General features: G+C 39.7%; 1 protein-coding gene across 2 annotated transcripts; it reads right to left on the bottom strand.

Annotated features, from left to right (window-relative positions):
* Positions 1-369: 369 nt before the first annotated feature.
* Positions 370-24,273, bottom strand: RTN4IP1 (reticulon 4 interacting protein 1). 2 transcript variants are annotated; one of them, XM_053938827.1, is made up of 9 exons: positions 23,943-24,273; positions 22,623-22,774; positions 21,761-21,829; positions 21,404-21,528; positions 16,066-16,114; positions 14,457-14,593; positions 12,157-12,340; positions 10,731-10,823; positions 370-503 (listed from the first exon to the last, which is right to left on the bottom strand). In XM_053938827.1, exons 1-9 carry the CDS (start codon positions 24,187-24,189, stop codon positions 387-389), a joined length of 1,173 nt encoding a protein of 390 aa, XP_053794802.1. In that variant the 5' UTR covers positions 24,190-24,273; the 3' UTR covers positions 370-386. The 2 variants fall into 2 exon arrangements, with proteins under 2 accessions (XP_053794802.1, XP_053794803.1); XM_053938828.1 differs by lacking the exon at positions 370-503 and adding an exon at positions 9,853-10,213.
* Between the last annotated feature and the right edge of the window lie 38 nt (positions 24,274-24,311).

Genomic DNA, 24,311 nt, shown 5'->3' with positions numbered 1-24,311 from the left:
GGAAAGCCAAGGAAAAACAGCACAGGTTTCATACAGACAAGTAGATAAGAGTGTGCCTCACCATTTCAGGACTTGCATCTGAAAAATAAAAGCCCAAGATATACAAAAGGAAAATGCTGCAGACTGTTCCTCTTATCCTAAGAGTGAGGGGTGTTCTGCAAAAGTCACAACTATATTTTAAACATGGTTCTCAGGTAGAAATGCCTAAAAGACATTACTATGTCTTGTCTGCTTATTAAAAGGCAGAGTATGAAGGAATCAGAGGCTTTTCTAAAACAAGATTTTTAAGTTATGCATCCTGTATGAGCTTTTAAAAATGAAACACTTGCTACATACCAATTCATGTTCAAGGACTGACTGCAGGCAGAATAATTATTAAAGATACTTTATTGTCTACTAATTACATTGATCACTGTTTTTCCACGTGCATGTCCTCCTTCCAACTTCAGAAAGGCCTCTGGAACTTGAGAAAATGAGAAGACTTCATCAATAACTGGTTGAATCTACAGAATAAAGCAAAAAATGTCACTATATTAGGAATAAAGTATAAAGTAATGTACTCACACTTCAAAACTGTATGAAGAAGGGGGGGAGGTTTCTTTATGGTATTTAGGTCAGAACTTGCCATGTAGACACTAGCTTTTAAGGTTTTTCAGGGATACCTCTGCATCCAGAAGAAGGCTTTCTGCTGCTCTTTGCCCAAGTTTTAAAACACCTCTACTAGCACTGTTTGGAGCCCTTACCACTGATGTCACCATATAAGGCTCTAACTTCTACATCCTTTCAAAAACTGACACTGTGGTTTAACTTTTTGTTGTCCATAATGATATACTTTCAGAAAGAACATTTTTTCCCTCATATTTCTCTACCTGTTTTCTTGTTAAACTCAAGAGTTCTCACAATGTCAGATCTTTTAAAGGTACCTATAAATCTGAAGCCTGTCTGCATCAGTACATGGTTCAGTACCCTTAAAAGACCACAAATGAAGTACAAACAAATGTCCACCAATGTTTATTGCTGAATCATTTAACTACACTTGAAAATTCACCCACTGTGTATTCCAGGAGGCATAAATCATTATTAAGTCCAGCTTGCATCAACTGCTATTTTGACATTAATTTTGTAGAGTGGCCTTCTGGATTGTTTTAGACTAATTTCTAAGAAAAGTTAAACTACTTATTCACTCTCCCCATTATTAACTAAGGAGCCTGAAACCCCTATAAGTATTATCTTTAGATGTCATAGTGTACCAACAGAAGCAGAAGAAATTTCAGCTCTTCTGAAAAATATTTGTCACTGCTGGTCCAAGGGAAGAGATTATTTTCTACTGTCAAGTTCTGAGTCAGCATTCCAAATGCCAAAATAAGATTTGTCTCCAGAAGTACCTCTCACACCTCCTGCCAAAGATCTGCCTACTCTGAGGTTGGTCCTTTACCTTGGATCCTGTAACACCAGCCCAGTGCATGTCCTTGCACTGATCCTAATCCTCCTATCAGAGGAAAAAAATGACCAGTACATGAGTCTGCAGCTAGGGCTTGCAGTGATGAAGATTTGAAGTACCAAAGATCCAGAACCACTATTTACAGTGCTAGAAGATCATTTTCACTTGTGTCAGGAAAAAAAAAATCTTCTGCATTTTCTTTATAGCTGTGAGCATGCACCCTCTCTTGTTGAATAAGCCAGAAGTGGTAATTTTTCTCTGCTGGCAGATTATGCATCGTGCTAGACAGAAAAGGAATACTGCAGCAATAAGGGCACAAACAATGTGCCAGCTTTGGAATGGTGCTGGTCCAAAAAGCTGGCTTGCTTTTAGCACACAACAAAGGTTTTGCTTTCAGATGCTTTCAGAACTGCTTAGAAGATGAGTGTGCAGCACCATCAAGGGAATTTTTTCATACACACACACACTTTCCTAGCAATAGAGCTGACCACCCAGCACCCTCCTCAACAGCACAACAAATGCTCTCTGATAGCTGTCTGTGCTCAGGGAGGTCCTTTTCTTAGATCTCCTCATTTCATCTTCATTTATACATTTTGCCTTACCTTGATGTCCACTCCTTGCACTTAAATAACTACTGGCTTTGCTTGTATGATAACAGTAATCCAAGACATCAGTACTCTAACTTGCATCACAGTATCCCCTAATACCACTAGATTTTCCTTTTTATTTTGTCAAGGCAAGCTCAGCCATAGTGTGAAACTTTACATGGCAGAAAATGGGGAATGAATGAACCCCTTCCAAAGAATGCATTAGAATTTGCAGACTAATCACTTTGAGAGCAACTGTGCAAATAAATATAGTCACTAAGTCCCTCAAGGTTGCCATGCAGCAAGGTACAAGGCGTAGTAATTCTTGTTCTACCTGGACTATGTCTGTAAACCAATCCGTAGCAAAATGAGTAGCAAAACACAGCAGTGGAGCCACAAAGATAGCCCAATGTGGAAGAAATGTTAGATATAAATGATCATGTTCAAGATAAACTTGTATCTGGTCAGCATTCAACACAGAATGGAAATGTTGTCTTGGACATCAGCAAAGTCAGAGACATGGACTCAAGGCAGCAAAAACACTGAATTAGACAATGGTTTGGGGTAAACTGAGCATCTGAGTGCAGCTGCAGCTGCTGTGACCATCAGCAGGAGGAACGTGCTGCTGATCAGTACTGACTGTTTTGAGGAAGACCAACTCTTGCTTTCATAGCAGATGCTTGGGAAAACACAGTTCAGGAACTTTGTTGAGCCAAGCACTTGTACAGTACTGATTGTTAGTGGCAGTTGTGTACAAAGCTGTGCTTCAATTAAGAGGGAAGAAAGAGATACAGAAACCCAGCCTGCTGGTGCATGGACACAGATGACCCTGACGAGGCAACAGGCTAGGAGGAGAGGAAAAGTGTTCAGGGAAGAAAGCAGAGCAGCAGCACAAGGGATGTGAAGTGCAAGGGATTCCGGGGAAAGGCGGAAGTTAATTTCAGACACGTGCAGCAACTGAAAAAACATGAAAAAGACACTTCACTGTTCTGTTAATCCACAGTCCCTTACTCTAGGTTGCAACTTATAACTCTGACAGAGTGAGGTATGTTACATCCTCAGCCTGTTGGGTAGAGTTTAAAACACTGCATTTGAAAAGTGGTGATGCAGTGATTAAGACTAGCCCTGAATTCAGCCTCACAGTTCAAAACACCATGTGTATTGCAGCCACATGCTCAAAGCCCATCTGCTACATTGATGTAACCTCTAGCTTCATTTAAATGCTGGCTTTAGGCAGTGCTATAGAGAGACATGAATACCAAATTGATGATCTTGGCAATCTAGAGCATTAAACATTTTATCTGGCTGGCTGGACAGTCCCATTGTTTGAATAACCCTGAAAGGGCTGACCGTGTTGCAGCACAGTGATTCACTCAGCCTTTACCATAATCCACTGACTAAGACAAAATTTCTTCCTGTGAACAGACAAACAAGCAGGGGAGCGTCTGCTGTTTGTTGAATATGTGATAATAAATGGAGATTAACTGGATAATAAAAACATTGCCTATTTACAGACACACATCAGTTCCTTGCCAGAGGACACCTATTTGTTCAGGGAAAAGGGATTAAACTAAAGTCTGGGAGAGAAAGGATTACACATACCCACATTGAAATGTTTATCTGAAAACAGATTGGGCCTGAAAGGTATTTTCTTCCTCTTCATTCTCTCCAATGTAGGACATACTATAGCAATGAATCTCAGGTCTCTTGAAATGAACTCATGTGTTTGGAAAAATAAAAAAAGTAATTGCTGATGCTGATTAAGGCTATCCTACACACATCACAGAGGGGTGTCCCAGCCACCCCAGCTCTGAATGCAGTAGGTAGTGAACAGCACTGGTAGGAGTTAACTGGTCAGCAGGAACACACTCGTGCTCATGGCAAATTCAGGCTCACCCTTGGAGGTCCCACTTTCTGCGGTAGCAAGGCCACAGTTTTAGTTTATCAGGAGGGGACAAGAGAGAAAACATGAAAGGAAGGGAGACGGCTTTGACCCTCATAGTAGCACCAAGTGACTCCAGTAAGAGTGGAGCTTTTTCCTGCCACTGGAGGGAGAGCGAGAGCCTTGAACTTCTCAGGAGAGGCACGAACTGAGCACAAGCCTAGTTCAGAGCGCAGAAGGACAAAAGTGACGTCTCTCAAAGGACAGTGACAGTGCACTGGCTCTCTTCCAGGTCTGCAAAGGATAGCCGTGTCAGAGCTGCCGGGCAGCCTTGCTTGGGAGAGTGCCTCCCTCCCAGCTGCTTGCCTCCCTCCTTCCCATGCCTTGGTGAGGCTGCTCAGGCTCCCATACACCACCCTCCAGGAAAGGAACGTGCACAGGCACAGAACAAAAGCTGGGGTGTGCTCCACCAGACATCAAAGTCCTCCCGAGGGCTTGCCGTAATGGAAAAGACCTGCCTGCTGATTTGACTAGCTGAGTTAAAAGACAAAGGCCATCTTCCTCCAGAAATTACCACCAGGCCTAAATGCAGTCCATGAGCACAAATGCAGAGCTTTGCAGTCTCCTTTGGTTGTTAGTGAGTGTCTCATCAATGTCAACAAGAATTGTGAAGAGAAATCATTAAAAAGAACAGTCCTTGTCCTGGAACTAAACAATCTGTTATCCATTTGTTAATTTATTATCATTCTATAGGGAAAAAAGATGCTGTTTTGGGACATCCCTACTTTAGCTGAGCATCTTCTCTGCTGTACTCATGTTCCATGCTCCTTGGATCCTAATCTCACTCTTTTCTTCATTCTTTCTTCCCCCAAAATGGCATGCAACAATATGTGCTGAGCCTCATATTGCTTGCCAACAGCAAGTTCTAGGGTCAGCCCTCACTGAAGATAAAGAATGAAGTTCTTACCTTCTGCAACAGCTGGCTCAGGTCACATCTTGTACAGATAGCTTTGCAACTGCACAGTAGCAGCATAGAATCGTAGGATGGTTTGGGTTGGAAAGACCTTTAAAGGCCATTCAGTCCAAATCCCCCAGCCATAGGCAGGGACACCTTCCACTAGACCAGACTGCTCAGAGCCCCATCTTTGAATGTTTTGTAAAAAGCTTTCCTTGCTGTTTTTAATTAACTTGCATTTCACAGAATATGCACTTTCATCCATGAGCACATTAAAGGACAGCACGTACATGACATTTCTGTCCCAAATACCTAAGAGAAGTAAAACTGATCCAACAATACACCCATAACAAAAATGGTACTGCAGTGGTTAAGACATGGGAATGGAAGGCAAGTGTTCCGGGGTCTAATCCCACAACCTCTTATCAACAGCTGTATTATCAGGTCTTATATGTTTGGTTAATAAGCCAAAGTACATTCTTTAATATCAAATCTCTAACAGCAGCCCACAGGAGCTGATATACATCATGTACAATTATTAAAATGCTAGCAGACAAATCCCAGTTAAGCAGGCTATCAGGGTACAGTTAAGAGTGTAGAAAAGGCTTCAAAATCTCTTGTTTGTTAATTAGCCCTGGCAGAACAGCTTCTACAGAACACAATGAAGAGCAGTAAGAAACTGGGAGAGGCCCAGAACTGCAGTGTGTGCCAGCCTAGCCCAAGCTTAAATCAGTAGAAATAAGGAAGATCCTTGATTTAGTTACGTACTGGACCATGCTAAAAAACTGTTAACTACAGGAAAGCACAATTAATCTCTTCTAGAAACCCTGGTAAGGCACATTCTTGGTAGTTGTCCTGATATTTATGCTGGTAATTAAAGCAATCTAGGTCAATGTTACCATATACTTAAGAAAGAACTAACTTTGGTACAGTTAAATATAAAAACTTATTTACATATGAAAGCATATCATATGTAGAGATTGGAAGATTAGTCCTGCTCAATCCACATCTTCCCACTCTCAGCAAACTAAACTCACACTAGACAAGGGCTGCCTTGTCTGCACTTCACCCCTGCACTAGGCACAATTCCCTCCTACACCTGGAGCTCAGAACACCAGGACTGACTTACCACACAATTTACAATTACATGAAGTTAAGGGAACACATCTATTAAATGCCTGGTAGATGATGAAGAGTTTTTTCCTCATTGTGGTATAAGTGAATTTACATATTGAAACTCTATTTCCCCACAGTATACAAAATTTCCATTGGTGCCCTTCACAGATACTTTGCGATGTATCACACACAGCTCAGCTCACAAGCAAGCTACCATGTCCTGGAGGAAGAGGAGCAGGTACATTTTAATAAAAATCACAGTGGCTTTTTTTTTTTTTTTTTTTGGTGGCCATGACAAAAGGCAGATAGAGGTTATTTTTGAAAGAGAAAGGGCTGAACAGAGCTTTTGGCAACCCCTCCTTGGTCAACATCTCTGTGCTCTAGCCAACCAACCTGGCAAACAAATGCACTGCAACAGGAAAGCACAAAATTAAAAGCAGAAGGTGCAAGCTTTGCAATTTAGCATGAAGAAAGATGGCTATCAGAACAAGCATGAGTGACTAAAGAGAGTGGGAAGAAGGACTGATCTCTAGTTAATCGAGATATTTAACTGTAGAAACCCCTACACTTAGGCACTCTAGTGCCTTTTTTCATAGAGACCAAAGCAGGTACCACACAAGGGCAAGTTCTCAGGTATCTTAGGATACCTTAGCACAGTCATAAAGTCTGGAATTACTGTAGAGAAGGCCACATCTATAGATGCCATGTTTGGAGAACATTAAAAGACTCAGTGTTGCATTCACTGTTTGATATTCATACAGCTGAGAGAAATGTAACAATAGTACAATAAGGGCCAGGGAAAAAGTTATCTGCAGAACTGTAACAAGATGAATTGGAATCAACACACAGGTTAGGAAACAGAGTCCAGAAGCTGTGATGACCTACATTAGCAGTAGGTGTAAGCCATCTTAAATCATGGACATCCCAACAACTCAGAACCCATGGCATGTCAAAGTGGATGACCATATCCATTTGTGTTATTTACTTCCTGAATAGGAAAGACCAGGAACAGAAGACAATTCAATTCCTCATTTTAACAAGGTATCTCAGAGAAAATCAGCAGAGGTGAATAAAGGGCATTAGCCCTCATTAGTAGATCAAAAAATTATGGTAGCGAAAGGTTATGTGATTTGTTCAGCATTGCACAAGAAGGCAGCAGCAGGGCCAAAGAACAGTCAGCATCCTGCCCTCTAAGCCATAGCGCAGGTGCTAAGTCCAAAGCATCTAGTGCCTTCAACAAAATGTATAATCAACACCACTCACAAATTACATTAATAGGCAGGCAGTTGTTCTTCCTAGGGGTGCCTGTGCTGGAACACCTATCTAAAAAGCAAATATCAGAGAGAATGATCTATTCATTTCATGATTGCAGATTCTGTTTGCCCTTTAGCCTTCCTTCTGCAAAAACAACTTTCACTCATCAGCCCATCTGATGCAACAATGCTCTGAAGGAAAGAGTATTAAGTCACCAGAAACACTGCACACACACTTGTACTGCATTTAAACAGCACTGAATTAAAATGAAAATGTCACATTTCTGTTGGGCTGCATGTTAACCCACATCCTATTATGGTCCTGCAGGAACACACAACAGAATGCTCTTGCTTGTGATACCAAGGAGTCTTCTGAGCCTGCTTTCCTCCACCATTCTTTAAAAAATGCAAAGTAACTGCTTAGTTATGACTTAGAGGCTTCTACCAACTTAAATACTTACATGAATTTGGCCTATTTTCAGCAAGGACTATATGACATGTCCTTAGGAGGAAAATGCTGGGCAAGCAGCAAAAACCAAAATTGTCAATGTTAAATCCACAACACTGACCACAAATACACCAAATTAATTCCTAACGAGCATTTCAGTGATGATGCTTCACTGAACAGTGTGCCACCAGATCTGTGTCCTGAATTAAAGACTCTTGTTGATTTCAGTTGTCTTAAGATGAGAATTGTAATTCACCAGGAACATTCTACCATGGAAAGAGATACAGAGCTTCTGACATGGGCTTCATCAACTCATTTGGTGGAGTCCACATTAAGCCAGTCCTTACAGGGTCATAATTAACTGCTGCAATTCAAATCACAACAGGGATTCTCCAGCAGTTTAGAAAATAGCCGGTCTCTCTACAATTTGTCAAGGAAATACTGGGTTTTCTCCATGCCCATAATTGTTGAAGCAGCCTCCCAGCCCCTCAGTCTTGCAATACTCTCTTTCCAAGATGTCCATCTGCAAGGCAGAGAAAACACCTCGTAAACTGAAAATGGTTCTACAATTCCTAGAACTGACTGATGTGCAGGTAAATTACACAAGGAAAATTATTCTCTTTCCTTGTACTACCAACTCATCAAATCCTCTCCTTTGCTTCCCCATTAAAAAAGGCTGTTAAAAGAACTCCTCCTCAGAGCTGACATTTTGCAAATCTCTATTCCTTGCTGCAAAGATCATCCAGGTGAAATCTGAACAAAATTGCTTATCTTCATCCACTGAAGGATTGAGAATCCTTTTGCTTTCACAAGGGAAGATGATGAACTCATCAAAACTAAAAATCTCTGTTGGTGCAGAAGGACTATAAGGAGAAACACTATTAAATCAAAATGATCTGTAAATGTTTCAGAGATATGCTCTTCAACACTTCACTTACTGTAACATCTCTTTAAACCATCATCTCTTTTTAATTTCTTACATTTAATTCCCTCATATAATTTATTCCTGAAAAAAAGCCTCTCATTTTCAGGAGCTTTCTAATTGCTCTCTTACTCACTTCATACAATCTCAAAATTAAGATGTCTTTAATAGAAAATACTAGAATTTTAAAAAAGCCCTGCATTACTCAAAAACATTCACTCAAAGGTAACAAGTTCAACTGCATGAGCTCAATTTGCTGGCTTCCCCAAGCTTCTTGATTCACTTCCTTGCTTTCTGCTTTTTTTATTTCTTCTTTATTATTTCCTATCCAAACACAAACATTTATTTTCACTTATAGGAAATTGTGGTACAGTTTCTCCAGTGAGTCTCTCCTGCCTTTTTTCCCCAAACACCTACTCTTCTGAATGGATGGTCTGTCCTCTTACGAGAACTCTGGTGTCTAAACAAGAAAGGTCATAGTCTTATTAATATCTGTCTAAATGGAACACAACTGGGTCTTATAAAATCCTGATGACAGCTCAGATGTTTACAACATTGCACAAAATAGAGTAAAATCCTGCTAGAATAATGACTCTGCAGACAAACAGTCTGACATTAGGATGTGTTTTTGCACAGAGAATGAAAGACCAAGCAAACATCTTTGTCCTTATGATCATCTTACAACCAGAAATACATCAGGACATTCATGTATGTATGACGTACATTTTAAGTGGCATTGCAATTCACCTGTCCAGGTTATTAAGCAAAGAACACTGATTAAGCCCTATCTCTATTGCATAAACAGCTGTTTCCCAAGAGGCTTTCATGAGCATAGTCTGCATTTGTTTTGCATACAAGGTTGAAGTAGAACAGAAAACAAATTGCAATTGGCTGGGAACAGGACAAATGGTAAGAACAAAGACAAGGGCATTTCTTTTTTTTAGACACTTATAATTTAGCAGTGTGACTGAATGCAATCACAGGATGAGGACCTTCTACAGCTTCTTTCTTGACCACAGGATTATGCCTACAGCACTGGACATAATGCAAAGCAGAGAATTTTTTATTCTTAGCAGCAGTACTGAGGTAGCAAAACAGAAGCAATCAGGTCTTCAGTACAACAGCAGTTTATTGACTCTTTTCCAAACTCTGGAACATACTGCATACCAAAAAAGGGGGATCAACACTCAGACTTTGAGAGATCTAAATTTTAATATGCATAAATTTTGAGCACAAGATGGCAGTTCACATACTGGAATTACCAGCAGTCATGACAGACTCCGCTTACTCTTCTGATTAGCTACCACATAGAAAGATTAACAGCAGTTGTCCATATTCTCTACTCTTGGATAATTTCATGTTGCCAAAATTCCCAAAGGGGACACTGCTGGGGCCTATATCACCACACAATCCAAAACATAGGAAATCAACTGTTCACTCGCAAAATATATTTTGTAACAAGCTCATAAACCTGAAAAGATCACAAAAGCAGACTTAATCTGTCTTGGCTTTTCCCCCCAAGTCCACTAATATTCCCCAGAAGCTTATGAATGCTCACAATATTCCAAGTCCCTGTGCTGAATTAGCACAAACATCAGAATCTGCAGCACTGAAATAATGAAAAACAAGATTCTTGTCACTACTCTGCCAATGGAGATTATCTATTACCTGCAATAACCAGAATATTCTAGTTCTGTGCAAACTACAGGCAGGACGCCCAACCACCCAGGCTAAGCAATTTTGAATATGCAGATACACAGCCATGCTTATTCTGCCCAAAAGAACCAAGTGAGACCTCTTAAAACACAGTTTTCATATAGAGTTCATATTCAATGATTCCCACTGGCAAAAATAAACAATCACTGGACATTACTCCTTGTAGCTTTGTAAGCTTTGTGTTTTTAAAAAATATGCTCAAGAAGGAGAAGGCAGAACACTCTTAAGCATTATGAACTTCTAAATTCCATGCAAAAGGCAGATGTTAGAAACTGGAACAAGTTGATTTTTAACCAGTTTTCCTTACCATGACTCATAAAATTTTATTTCTCAAAAGTGAACTATACCGTATTTGAGTCCAATGAGCATCTCTTTCAGCACAAACACCCAAGGAACCATTACTGACATACCTTTCCAGAATCAACCAGTTCTGCTATTTCATCCAAACTTGGGCCACTTGGCATAAAAAATGCCCACCGATAATGGACTCCTTTAAGGAGATGCTGCAAGAAAGATCACAAATCTATTAAAATATTATGAGAGCAAACTGAAATGGGAGCTAAAATTAATGATAGAATCTCTCAAGAAGTAACTTAAATTATATGCTAGTGTGTGAAAAAAATGGCACCTAAGCATGTGGATTAAATGTACAGACCAGGATGTTGTGTTACCACAATAGGATCAGGGTGAATTGTGCGTCCAATTGCACAAGTCAGCTAGTAGAGAAAAACAATTACCTTGTCTCTGCAGCTAGAAACAGCATTGTTTGTTACGTGAGAGAGAAATGGTGTTATGTGTTCATGTACACTCAAAACAGGGGTGAAATAAACCCAGTAATGTGATATTTAGAACCTTCCACTTCAGTATAAGTGACTTCATTTTTCACCATAATATCTGCCAAAGTCATCATTGTCCAACGAAAGATGGCAGCTCACATGAAAAGCATTTTGGGAAGATCTCACACACACAAGTCAAGAGCATCTCCTCTGAGTAAGTCATTACAGGAAAAAAAGGCATCATCTGCCAAAGAGAGATGATATATGGCATAGAATCTTCTTCAACATGAAAATACACACACTGAGAAATAATATTACATTATTTCTTCCCCACCTTTTCATTTTGTCTTTGGGCTTTCTTGAGAAGGTACTGCTGCAGGACTTAAAATCCCTTTCAGCCATGCCTTTGCAGGAATGCCATAGCAACTGCTTAAAAAGCATTCATTTGGAGAGCAAGTACACAAGCATAAGGAAGAAAGAGAAAAGTTCTAAAAAGCCCCACTGATCTGGCCACTGGCAGAATGTTTTAAGATCCACTTATGAAAACTAGAAAAATCAGTATCACCATCTAGACACATGAACATGAAAGAGATGAAAGACTTCCTAGCCACCCTCGACCACGCTTATTACTCTCTGTTGCTGGAACAGGATGAAGAGAATCAGTCATGGAACAATGTTCTGAGAGAAAGCCTGACCAGCCTAAAGCAAGTAACAAAGCTGCCCTCACTTCAGTGAGGCAGGGATTTGCTGTGTTTACTATGAAACCCTGGCTGTCAGCAGGACTCACTAGGGAGGCCACATGGAAAAGGCCACAATGGAAAGCACAATAAGGAATCAAACTTCAAAGCTCCCCAAACTACTACATACACCCAGAAGCACCACCCCAACACATTCAGTGCAAGAAAGAAAGAAATAAAGAAAGAAAGAATAGTATACTTAATGACATATGAGGACAATGCAACAGCTGCCTCTCCATGAGCTCTGTGACTGATATCCAAGCCACAGAAGTGGTTACTAAAGTACTACAAAATATGAAAGTACATAGGATTTTGTCAAATACCTTTAGAGTTTTGGAACCAACAGTGACTCCTGTTTGCAACATGCCATCAGCCACTCCAAGTTTGTCCATATTGATCAGGAAAGGTGTTACTAAAGTAACATATGTTGCTCCTGACCATTTCTTCAAGAGATCTAGTGCCCACTTCTCAGTGGATCCACCAACATTATCTAGGATAAAATCAAACCTGCAGACATACAAAGAACAGGTTTAAAAACTTGATATGGGAAAAATAACTTCACTGTAATTAAGCTAATGAATAGCAGAAATCAGCTATACTTCACATTTTTACATGTCACTGCAATGCAAAAAAAAATCAGCCTGCAAGTTAACAGCAAGGAAGTCCCAAGACTTCAGAAAAGTCCCAGCTTAATGTACAATGGAATTTAAATTTACAGGTTATTGCCTATATTCACTGTGCAGCAGACACAGGCTATTTAGGAAGTACACTTAAACTCCAAGAAGCAAATTTAGATGCACAACTACATTCTCTGCTTGCTTAAAGCCTTCTAGAGCTCTATCTCTTCAGCCCTCCCACAGAGACTACTGGAACAGTCTTGAGGTCTAGCACTGAACAATATGGCATGTACATGTAAAAACTAGCCTGGACTCATGCCCTCAACTAGGAACAGCTCTTGTACATGCTGTACTCAATGAAAGTCAGTTCCAGTGGCTAAAACTACATAAACAAATTATTCTACTAACCCTTATTTCCTCACATCTTTTCTGTGACCCAGTTCTCAGCTTCACTTCTCCAAGTTTTGGTTTTTTGTTTTTTTTTTTTTTTTACCTCCTTATTTATTTAGGGGGCATTTTACCTCTCCTGACAGCTCTTTTCTTCACATGTACCTATTTAACATTGAACCTAACAATGCAAAGGATCTAAAACCTTCCCCCCATGGAATGAGCATATGCAGCCTCTGGCAAAAAGCCACAGTTTCAGTGTTCCTTCTCATTATAATACCAGCATGTGAGCCTGTAAAGGCTGAATAGGGCAATAGGGAGCTATGCACCTGTTCTGTTAAATGCACAACTCATTCTCATCTGTAAATTTCTATCAGTCTCCAGATTGCAAGAGATATGTATATACACATACCTCTAATGTAAATAATCTACAAATATGAGAGAAAATACTTAATGCAAATTAAATAGAAAAGTTCTAATTTCTCTGGAATGTTGGTTTTCCTGCCTGTCTTCCAAGACTGTAATTTCATATTTAAAGTTCAGTTCATGTAACAGTTAGCTGCCAACAAGAGACGATCATGAAAACTAATGCTCTGGAAAGAGTAGCTGACTGTGGGTTCTGAAGTCAGTACAACTGCAAAGAGGAGGGAAGTGTAGGAACATCCTACTCAGTAGAGCTGATTGATCAGCCTAGTTGCATCATTAAACTGCACCCCAGGACACTGTTGTTGATGTCTCTTAGCAAGGGTCACTTGCTAGAATGGGTGTTTTGCATTTAAAGTGTTAACAAAGGCAAAATTTTGCACCAACTGCAAAGTCCATCCTGCTGTACAGACAGTGTCACTGCCCTCACAACTGCCCTCAGGCCTGATGACAATCACACTACAGTTAAAGGGCACGTGGCTTCTTAGCACAGTTACCAGTAAAATTCTCCCACAGATCAAGCACCTTCTATTTCCCCACCCAGAAAGTTAGCTCAATCTAGCTAAAAAGAGCAATGTAAATACCATATTCAAATACAAGTCACAGTAGACTACATTTAAACAGATGGAAAGACAACAAAAGCAAAAAGTACTTCTGTTCTAGAGAAATTGTCACAAAATCCCAGGCTAGTTTAAACATAGCTGCTGTGACAAGATAAATGTGATTGTTTTTCAGAGGCAGCTGTATCCAGTGTTACAGAATAGAAATTTACTCCCAGTTGAGTTGCACAGTGGTAAGTCACTACTTTTTCATGATATAGTTCTTTCCTCTACAAGATCAATTTTATATTTACCAGCTTCACTCAGGACTTCAGAGATTTCTTTCAATTTATTAATGCATTGTATATTCTCCAAGATACTTGGATGGAAGCTACAAAACTGTTCATATTACAATCACTGAAAAGAAGCACATGGAAGTGAGCTTGTCCCCCAGTTAACTGGTTTAGTGTTACAATGAAATCTGTGTTGGGCATACTCACCTGCAAACTGCATTCAAAAAGGTGTATCTGCTTTACAAAATAATGCTTTAGAAATGGGGAAAAATTTAGGGAGTTCTGGTAGAGTCAAGCAATCAAAAGGCAGAAGGTCTGACTGCCAACTCCTTCATCTCAGTATTAAAGCAACACAAACACTCACAAGGGTAATGCTTTAAGCTGCTCTTCCAGATTTCCAGATTTATAATCAATCACATCATCTGCTCCAAGCTTTTTCACCAGTGTGCTGGCATCATGAGAGCAAACTGCTGTCACGTGAGCATCCCAGGCCTTCATTAGCTAAAAAAAAGTATATAAGAAAAAAAGAAGTCCAAAGATTAAAATTTAGTAAAATATTGAGAACAACTTAAAAAGCCAGAGTCTCATTATATTTACATAACAAATGAGCACCTTTAATAGGGACTAGGGAGACTGTTCCAATACAGGATAATTTCTCACAAATCCCACAGACAAAATAATGGCTAGAATTTATCAATATTTAAGGTGGTTGTGGGGAGGGAGGAGTTAGTGTGAAGGAAGGAGTATGGGGGTTTTCTAATTAAACTGAAAGATAGCAGGTCTCATGAAAAATAAGGCTCTCAGTCTGCCATCTGTATGTTTAGTCTACCAGCTAAACATACACCAAGAGATACTGTCCAAGTTGCCAATCTACCAAACTGGCACCAGATGTACCATTAAATATTATTAAATATGCTCTTTAAGTATTTCATATTACTGCAAATAGGTTAAGTACTAGTAAAAAGAAAAAGAAGGTCTGATTTAATCACAGGGACAGTATCAGGTTATCTTCTACTCCAAAAGCTACAGCAAAGTACTTTTGCTAGTTATTTATCTCTTTTTGCATCTCATTTTTTTCATTCACAGTAACACTTTTTACCTTTATTCCAGGTTAATTAACTTAATTTATCCAGGAATGATCAGTTGGCTGGTCAGTCTTTCATACTGAAAGTTGTCACCTGCTTTATCAAAGATCAGGCAAATAGCACACTACAAAAAATTCTGCTGCAAACCTCTTTAAAACCACTATGCTTATGGCCTAGTAACACAGAAAGCAGTGATGCAATCACCCAACTTCTGTATTTTTTTTATAATCTTGAGAGAAAGATTTTTCAGCATGAGATGACAGTAATTAGAATCAAAACTCCCAAATTAACTGAGAGCCTGAAAGAGGATGTTCCACAGCTAAGAAAGCAACAAAAGAGCATGTTGACTTTCCAAAGTTTAGAGCTACTAGAACAGACAGACAAAAGGGCAGCAGGGAAAAGACAGTGAGGGAAAGTAAATCTAAGCCTCTGTGCTTTACAGCCACTGCACACAAAAGCCTGATGGCCTCTTACATCATTGGACCAACTACAGCAGTTGTGGTAGGTGACATTCTCCATCAGTTTTCCTACTCATAAACCAAGTTCCACTCATGTTTAGAGCAGAGCTGAATGAAAGATAATGAGAACAGGCTACATATTTCAAGTTACACCAATCAGCAATTTCCTGCAACCAAATTGTGAAATGTGATCTTACACACAACTCCTTTCTTTGAAAGTCCCTGCTTCCTACTTTAAAATAATACAACATAATAAATGGAAAGCAATAAATCTGAAAATACTTTACTTTTGGAAATATAAATCATCTCGATCAGGCAGACTGATCAGTAGCCTGCTGTTTCTCTATTCCTTCTCTCAATTCCCTTCTGTTATTTTTTTTTCATACTGAAACACTTAAAGATTCATCCTGGGCATGCTGGATAATATTACCTGTACAGCAAATGTACCAACTCCTCCTGAAGCTCCTAATATTAATATTCTGTAAGAGAAAATTAAAATATATTTAATAGTTCTTTAAATAAACTCTGAAGTAACTATGTATTCTAATGTTTCTTATACATCTCTGACATTGAATTATTTTTAGCAAAAGATTGGTTTTGTCATTCAGTGTCATTCGAGAGTGGGTAACTGTTCAGATAGCCAAAAATGTGACTTAACATTGCTGATCATGTGTCCTGTGCCAAAAACATTATCTCAGCACAGCCAAAGAGACTTCCTCATATGTACTTTCCACTAAATGCAGGCAGTAGAGCTGTCAGATAGTAGCACTTATGTCACTCAAAAATCCTGTGCCTGTCCTCACTTTCCCAAACATAATTGTTTAGTTTGGGAAAAAAATCAATTAAGAGTCCTTTCTGTCTCCCAGACTCCACTGTCATATCTCCTACAGAAAAAAAATCCAATTCGCCAGCATTTTACACAATTCAGTCTTATATAAGAGAAAAAGTAGTTTAGTATCTCATTATTTAAGGAGACTGTGAACTGCAGAACATATGGAACATAATTCTCCCATATTGCATAATGTTTATATAAAAGACAAAAATACAAGGAAGTACCCTCACCACTAACAAGTTTAATTTCTATTAAATTAAGATAGGTATCATTTTCTTTAGAAAAAAAAAGCAGTAGAATTTTTCTAGTTCCTTCCAGTACATCTCAACAAGACCCTGTAAATGCCAGCTTGTGGGAACTGGCACACAAGCAAGAAAATGAAAGAGTATACTGCCAAATTATTAGCAACTGAGAGTTCATTTTAATTGATAATCTAAAATTTCAAAAACAATAATGCAAGTTTACTGGTGTGAGGACCTTACTGCTAGAAGCCTAATAACTGTTCAAAAATTTCATCCAAATATTTTATTAAATAACTAAACATCAGAAACTGAATTGGTAAGAAAAGCTTGCAGCTCAAATTGTAAACAGTGCTTTGACTTTGGATCCATTTGCTAATTCTAGGACAAAAAAGAAGATCCAAGATAAAATCCTGGCATAGGATTGGGGAACATCATGTTTCTCAGAGCTTCTGTTTGCCAGAAGAATCTCAGAATCTTCAGAAGCTGGTGAAATTCCTGTTTGAAATCTCACAGTAAAAGATGTTGAAGAAAATTGCTTTTTACAGTACAAAACTGTACTATACAATCTGGAGTCTCAGTTTGCAAGTTTTTTGAAGTAGCTTAAGAGACTTGGCTTTGGTCACACTATCCATTTTAAAATGCTCCTTTTGTAAGTCATCAGATTCTGTTCCCTTCCATTTCACTGATCCAAGCTGCAAAATTCAGATTAAGAATATGAAACCACAATACCACAAAGCCTGCAGCTTTTAAATCTGCCAAAATGTACTTATCCTCAGAACCAGGCTTCTAACAACAGATGCCCGAAGCAACATGCATATTTCGACTTCAGTATACTTGAAAATGCTCTGGGATCCTACACTCAACATATTGGGTTAAGCTCATCTTTATCCTTAAAAAGGACAGTCAAAAATTAAATCCTTTCAAAAAAACCTTTTCAAACTGCCTTTACAATTTCACTCCTTAGTTATAGGGCACTTCTACAAATATGTATTTGGGGGAAAGCTGTCATCCTAAAATGTACAATTTGCTCAAATGATTTAGGTAACATTTTCAGTATGAGGAGCAGCTTGGCTAGGACTTTTTAAAATTTTTCCCTTCAATAAAAGCCCTCAGGATTCCTTCAGATAGAAATACTTTCTAGATTCAGCTTGTTCCTATGTTACATGGGCTATTTTCTACTACACCTTCCAATTATTAGAACTCTCTCCACACATTGTGATTTCAAGAAAGCTCTTCGTTTCTGAGACGAGCTACATCTGCACAGGAGATCCATGTGCAGCAGCTCAACAGCACTGACAACAGCAAGACACACAAGTAAGAGGGGGGATGTTTGAAGGTGCAGGACCTGTTAGGACAGTACTGAATGACAGATGGTGGCAAGTGCCAAAGCAGGAAGAGTTTTGTTTGCACTGCATCAGGAAAACACATCCAGGAGAAAACTGGCTAGAAACTACGTGTTTCCACCGCAAGGGTGAGCTTAGGACTAAACTAATATACAAGTACGTGCACCAGGGACCAAATTAACAAATCTTCTGACCTGGAGAGAGATCCAAAAGAACCAATTCTTTCAAAAGAATAAAAAGAACATGTGTAGCCCAGGCTTTCCTCCCTTCTGACAAAGACACAACATTCACCAAGCCCTCCACAGGGCTCCAGCAGTTCACATGATTATAGGGAGCAGATCTCTCCAAATAAGCACACCATGAGATTTGAAAAGTTTTGCCCATCTGCCTGGGCCCTGCTTGGAGCTATGGTGTGGTCAGAAACAAGCAACAGAGAGGCAGGACCTGTTTCAGCTGTGTGTGACCGCCACCAGAACATGCAGAAGGTGGGAGTAGGTGTACAGATCGAGGACTAATATTTTCTCCAGATTATAAACAATTCAAATTTTCAGTTACTGAGTTACACACAAGATAACAATTGAATAAATGCATCAATTTTATATAATTGTTGTTAAATTAATTTATTTATTGACTAAATGTGTCAACTTTATTTAGATATAAAATTATATTTCATTTGATTATGCCAACAAAACGTCCTCAAGAAATTTATTCCTGGATCAAGCAGTGTTTACCCTATCAAGACGTTTTACAACCTACACTCAATTTGTACTTCTCAACAGACAAAATGATGAAATAACACACAGACATTGAAAAAAATATATTCTTGAGGTGTTATTCTGTCCAAATTGTCACTGTAACCATATAAACCAGGAGCGTACATTTAGTAACTTACATTAACAGAATCCAGCATCTCTGCCCAACATACATGGAAGTCTAAGATACTGCCTCTGTATTTACATAAAGACTTTTACTCAAAAGCAGTGTAAGCACTTTAAGTAACTTCTCAAACTGTCAGACTTGTTTATGTCATGCATTTTTTGAATACAGAAAACAAGATATTTAACAGCTAGTGTTGAATAAGCATATCCCCTTTCTACTGAAACAGGTCAGTGGCATATATGAGAAGCTCCAGGAGAACTTCAAGACAACAGTCATTTTGAACATTTAGGATAATAAGAACATTTCAACTTCTATTTACAAGAATATTGACATTAATTAGGGTGATATAGAATAAAAGCTATGGAAAAATGACTGGAATTGCAGGAGGGTTCACAAACAATGAGAGCACACTTCAGGAAGCTTGTAAAAACATAACCTGTGAACGTATGTGCAGATGGAGCAGATCATCTCTCAGATCAACTCACAGCCAGGCACTGGACTAACAGCAAGTGTTTCTGGTTAGCCCACGCTAATGCCTTGAAAGAGGCAAAGAAAAATCTTGCCGCTTTTAAGATGTCTTAACATTGCACTAAAGCACCAGTGAAGTAGCTTTCATCAAGGAATACCGCTGCTCTGCCAAAATAAGACATTTTTGTGTGCATGTACACCCTTCTACATAGCTATTTACCTACAACTACAGGAGACAAAAAGACTGACATAAAATCATGTAGTTAATTTCTCACCACATATATGATCTAAAGAAATTAGGAAACATGGCATAAATTATTGCCCTGAGAGTTCATGGAATATAATTTTGCACAGCCTCTTCAATGCATTTTAAACACCTTCCTACAAGTAATGTTTCCAGGGAAAAAAGGTACCATCACATAAGTCATTCACTGCTGGTCTTACAGTTCAAAATTTATAGATAGGAAAGATAACATTTTAAAATACATTAAAATGGGTTTTTTTGCTGACAGCATAATTAAAAATGTATTTGGAACATGAAAGTAAATATTAAATGTAAAGACACATCACAAATCCAGTTTCAATTTTACTGTTAACAATCTAAACACTTACCTGAAGATTGGAAAGACAATTTAAATACAGCTAGCCTATCAGTGTATCTTTAGGTTAATTCTATTTACATGTGAAAGTTAAGATAATAAAATATCTACATACTGAAAAATAAAAAGTAAGGTCATCTTATCTAGAATTTTATTACTAGCTGGAAGTTAATTTCAATGATGTCTTTGAAACTCCTTTAAATTTTGCAATTTCATCTTCTCAAAACATTGTTTATCTTTAGAAAAAAAACAATTACTCAATATTTTTATGATGAAGTTCACTGTGACACATGAAAGACCACTCACTTGATTGTCTTCTAGAGATGTGGGTGAAGAATTTCCATCGATCTAGCGTCCTTTGCAATGTGTTGCATTACAAAGTATCAGCCAAGATAAGAAGAGGTCAGGCATCCAGACCCCTGCTGCCTAGTAATTACTTTATGACCGAAACCTGTGATGCAGCACAGTAATTTTAACTACTGTTTTTCAACTCCCATAGTTTTACTTTTGCCCTTATTTCCATTCTGAAGATCTTGCTATCTATTTACTCAAACATCCAAAGGTCAAAATAACTGAAAATTTCAATTATCAGGAGAAAAATGGTATTTGCTCCAATCTTTCACTGCATTTTTCCTCATCTGCCATTGTCAGATCAACAGACTGATAAACAAAGTCAATTTTTCTATTTGATTGGCTGCTCATCTTGTACGTTCTCCTTTTCTTGTCTGCATTCCTGACCTCATCAAAGTTCTGCCTGCAGGTCAAATAAGTCAGTCACCTGCTCATTTTTCTCTAAAAAGCTGGAAAACCAGTCTGTTCCAAATGGCCCACGCATACAGGAAGTGAGTGAACCACATCTCTGTCTTTGAGGGGGCTTTTTGTGAGTTGCCAGCATAACTGAGAGGATATTACATTTGGCTAGCTGTCTTAACAGGCAGAAAGGCAAAGTCCCTACAAATTCCTGGAGGTAACATCTTCAAATTCTCTATATAGCCCATACATTACATATACATTGAATTATGATAGAATCATAGAACAGCCTGGGTTGGATGGGATCTCAAAGATCATCTAGTCCTAAATGCCCTGCTGTGGACACCCTTCACTGGGGCAGCTTGCCCAGAGCTCCACCCAACCTGGCCTTAAGTATTTCCACTTGTGGATGTGTGGGTATCCACAACTTAACTTCTCTGGGCATTTTTTACCTCTATACAGGGACCTCACCTGAGCCTTCCTCTAAAGAAGCCTCTCTCAGCAGCTGTGTAGACAGAATCCATCATGCTCAGACAGCTGATCTTCAGGAATGTAATGGTTTAACAGTCTTCATTGCTGCTGGACGTGTCTTAGTAGCAGCTCATCAATATAAACATGAAGAACTTTAGTTTTAGCACCAGAACTGTTTACTTACCTTTTCCCACTACAATTAGTTTGGTTCAGTCCTCCCACTTGGTTAAGTGCAGACCACGCAGTGAGACCAACATATGGTAAGGCAGCAGCTTCTGTGTGACTGAGAGACTTTGGTTTAAAAGATACCTGAAATAAAATCATTACTAAGTCACACAGCAGCTCCTATGTGACACTGAAATATTTAAAAAAGCTTTACTGAATTGCAGATTGTGTATTGCACATTTTCAGCCATCTTCAAAACTAGCTGGGGTACAAATCAATCCAAGCACTAAGAAATAAAGTTACTTAGATACTGAAAAAGAAAAAGGCCAGTCTTTACAACTTTGAGGTTTTGTTAGCCAGAGTTTTGGAAGTTTACCTCGTTTCCACTAGCTACCACGAACTCTGACAGAGTGCCTTGTTTCCATGGGGGAATTGCTGCCCACACCTAAAACCAAACAGGAAACAACTATCAATTTTTGTAGCTTTGCACACAATTGTATGTACACAGAAGTTTCCTTTGTTAAGGAAATATTTTTTCTAATTCACAGAATGTCTTCACTGTTTATCAGAAACCAGCTTTGGCTTATTTTACACACAAAAAAAAAACCCATAAAACTGACTAAATGAAGGACTGGAGGGCTATGCAAATAAACTGTACCATTGCATTGTGTATAAGACACAATTTTCAACTTCCCCCATCCTACTCTCATGCCAGGAAAGCCCAGATTAGAGGGGTGAGTACGGTGCAGAATCAGGACTTGCTTAGCTAAAACTGGTGAAATGTGAAAGCAACTGGTGAAGGTGAAAGCAAACAGTATCCGTATTTGTGTGGGCACCCACGAAGTGCTTCTTGGGTTAAGCCAAAGCTCCTACTCCAAGTTACTCAATAAAATAAAAACAAATCCCCTCTTGTTAGAATTCTACCTTCAATTAAAAACAAAGTGGCACTTTGACTGTGCACTTATACACAAACAAATTCCACTTTTGCTACTGCTGCAATAGTCCGAAACTAAAGCACAGAAGGGAAATTAACTTGCAGAAACAAGTCTCTGAAAGAACATGTTTTTCAGAGAAAAAACAAAGGGAAGAAAGTATTCTAGGAATTTACTGCCAGATAGGCCTTACTAAGAGTGCAACAGCATTAAAAAAAAAAAACTAAGATGAGAATGAATGCTGAACATCTCAGTGTATTTTAACTATACATTCTGAAAAAAAAAAAGAGATTGGTGGTATCACACCTCATCTCCAGGTTTGAAATAGGACACACCCAGTCCACATTCCATAACAACACCAGAGACATCTCGACCAAGCGTTAGAGGAAATTCAGTCTCGCCCGTTTTGAGTTTCAGGGGATCCCGCTTCATATTTAACGCAGTTGCGCCATAACCACCTGCAAAACATGGAATCAACCACAACACACCACACTGAGTGTTCATTTACTAATTGTGCAATTCCAATTAGAAAGGATTGTCTATCCATAACGTGCCTCATTTCTGTTATAACTGAAGCATGCAAAAAATCTGCAATATTTCACACTTTTATAGATTTTAGAAATAAAGAGCAAGTGTAAAAAATAATAAGGCATATCTCCTAAGATGAGTAGCCTGGACTTCTATTCAGTAAGCACAGACAAATGCTGTGATGTCTCAGAATTACCCATCTAATAACAGTGCTCAGCCTAAAAATAGCCTGTATTTGGGCATGTATACCCACTCAAGTGTTTGGACAAGTCCACCTAGGGGCCCTATCATGCCAGAAAGTGTCTTAACAGGAATCATCAGATAGGAAATGTCCCATCACTAAACCCCCAACTATATTCAAAGATTTTTAAAAATTCATTTATTAGACACCCAAAACACAGATTACAGCTGTCTCAGCAGGCTTCCTGCTGATATATTTGCCAGTTCTACTGAATCTGATTTGATATGCAAGCACTTCTACACAGGAAATATAAGGTATTCTACTACTACAACTTCCTTCTTGTGCTTCAAACCCAGAAACTGAGGAAGAAAATCTGATTAAATGTGTCAAATACAAAGAGCTGGGTAGTGAAAAAGACAGACTTCCTGGGCGGGATGACAGCACGTCCCCAGATGCCAATTCAGGATGGGCATGGCAACGAACACCACGCTTTGCCTTAGGTCGCACATGCCGACCTGGCAGCAACTTGGACCTCCAGCCCCATTCACCTCAAGGAGATGGGAAAATCCAGCATCACTTAGGGGGAATGCTGCTCCTTGGCCGGGCATCTCTCGGTCGAGAGAGCAGCACCACAATCACTCAATTAAGAGCTCACCCTCGCAACACACACACGCACACTCTTGTCAGTGGCTTTTTGTATCGTTCTTCCCTGAGAACCTGAAATAAGCTGCGTTTCCAAGAGGTGGCGGTTTTCCACAGAGCTCGGGGAAACACGTGTGCTGAGGCAGCCCTGGACACTGCCGGGGCAGGACGGTGCCCTGGCACCACTCGGGCCGCCGGGGCCGCGGGAGCCCAGCCCCAGCACAGCCCCTGCCATCCCGGCAGCCCGCCCGCGGCTGCTCGGGCTCGGCACTTACTTCTCATGCTGAGGTCGATGGGGTTCAGGCTCGCAGCGTGAACCTTAATGATGACCTCGTTCGGGAAGTGTATGATGGGGAACATCATCTCCCTGGTGAAGCGCAGCACCTCGTTGCTGCCGTACCGGTCTATGACCCAGCTGGGCATGGCGATCCGCGCCCGCGGAGAGGCGCGGAGCCCGCGGGCCGGTGCTCGCCCGTTCACCCAGCGCAGCGCCCGCCCGCCCGCCGCTCCCCACGACAGCATAGCCAGGGCAGCCGGGCCGGGCCGGGCCGGGCCGCGGGTTCGTGATCGGGATCAGGATCGGGACAAGGACCAGGATCGGGATCAGGCCGGGTCGCTCCCGCGCGCCTCAGCGCTCAGCCCGG

Source organism: Vidua chalybeata, chromosome 3 (assembly GCF_026979565.1).
Source record: "Vidua chalybeata isolate OUT-0048 chromosome 3, bVidCha1 merged haplotype, whole genome shotgun sequence".
NCBI classification, from domain to species: Eukaryota; Metazoa; Chordata; class Aves; order Passeriformes; family Viduidae; genus Vidua; species Vidua chalybeata.
Note: the sequence above shows the minus strand (reverse complement) of the source record. Positions and strands in the feature narration are given on the sequence as shown.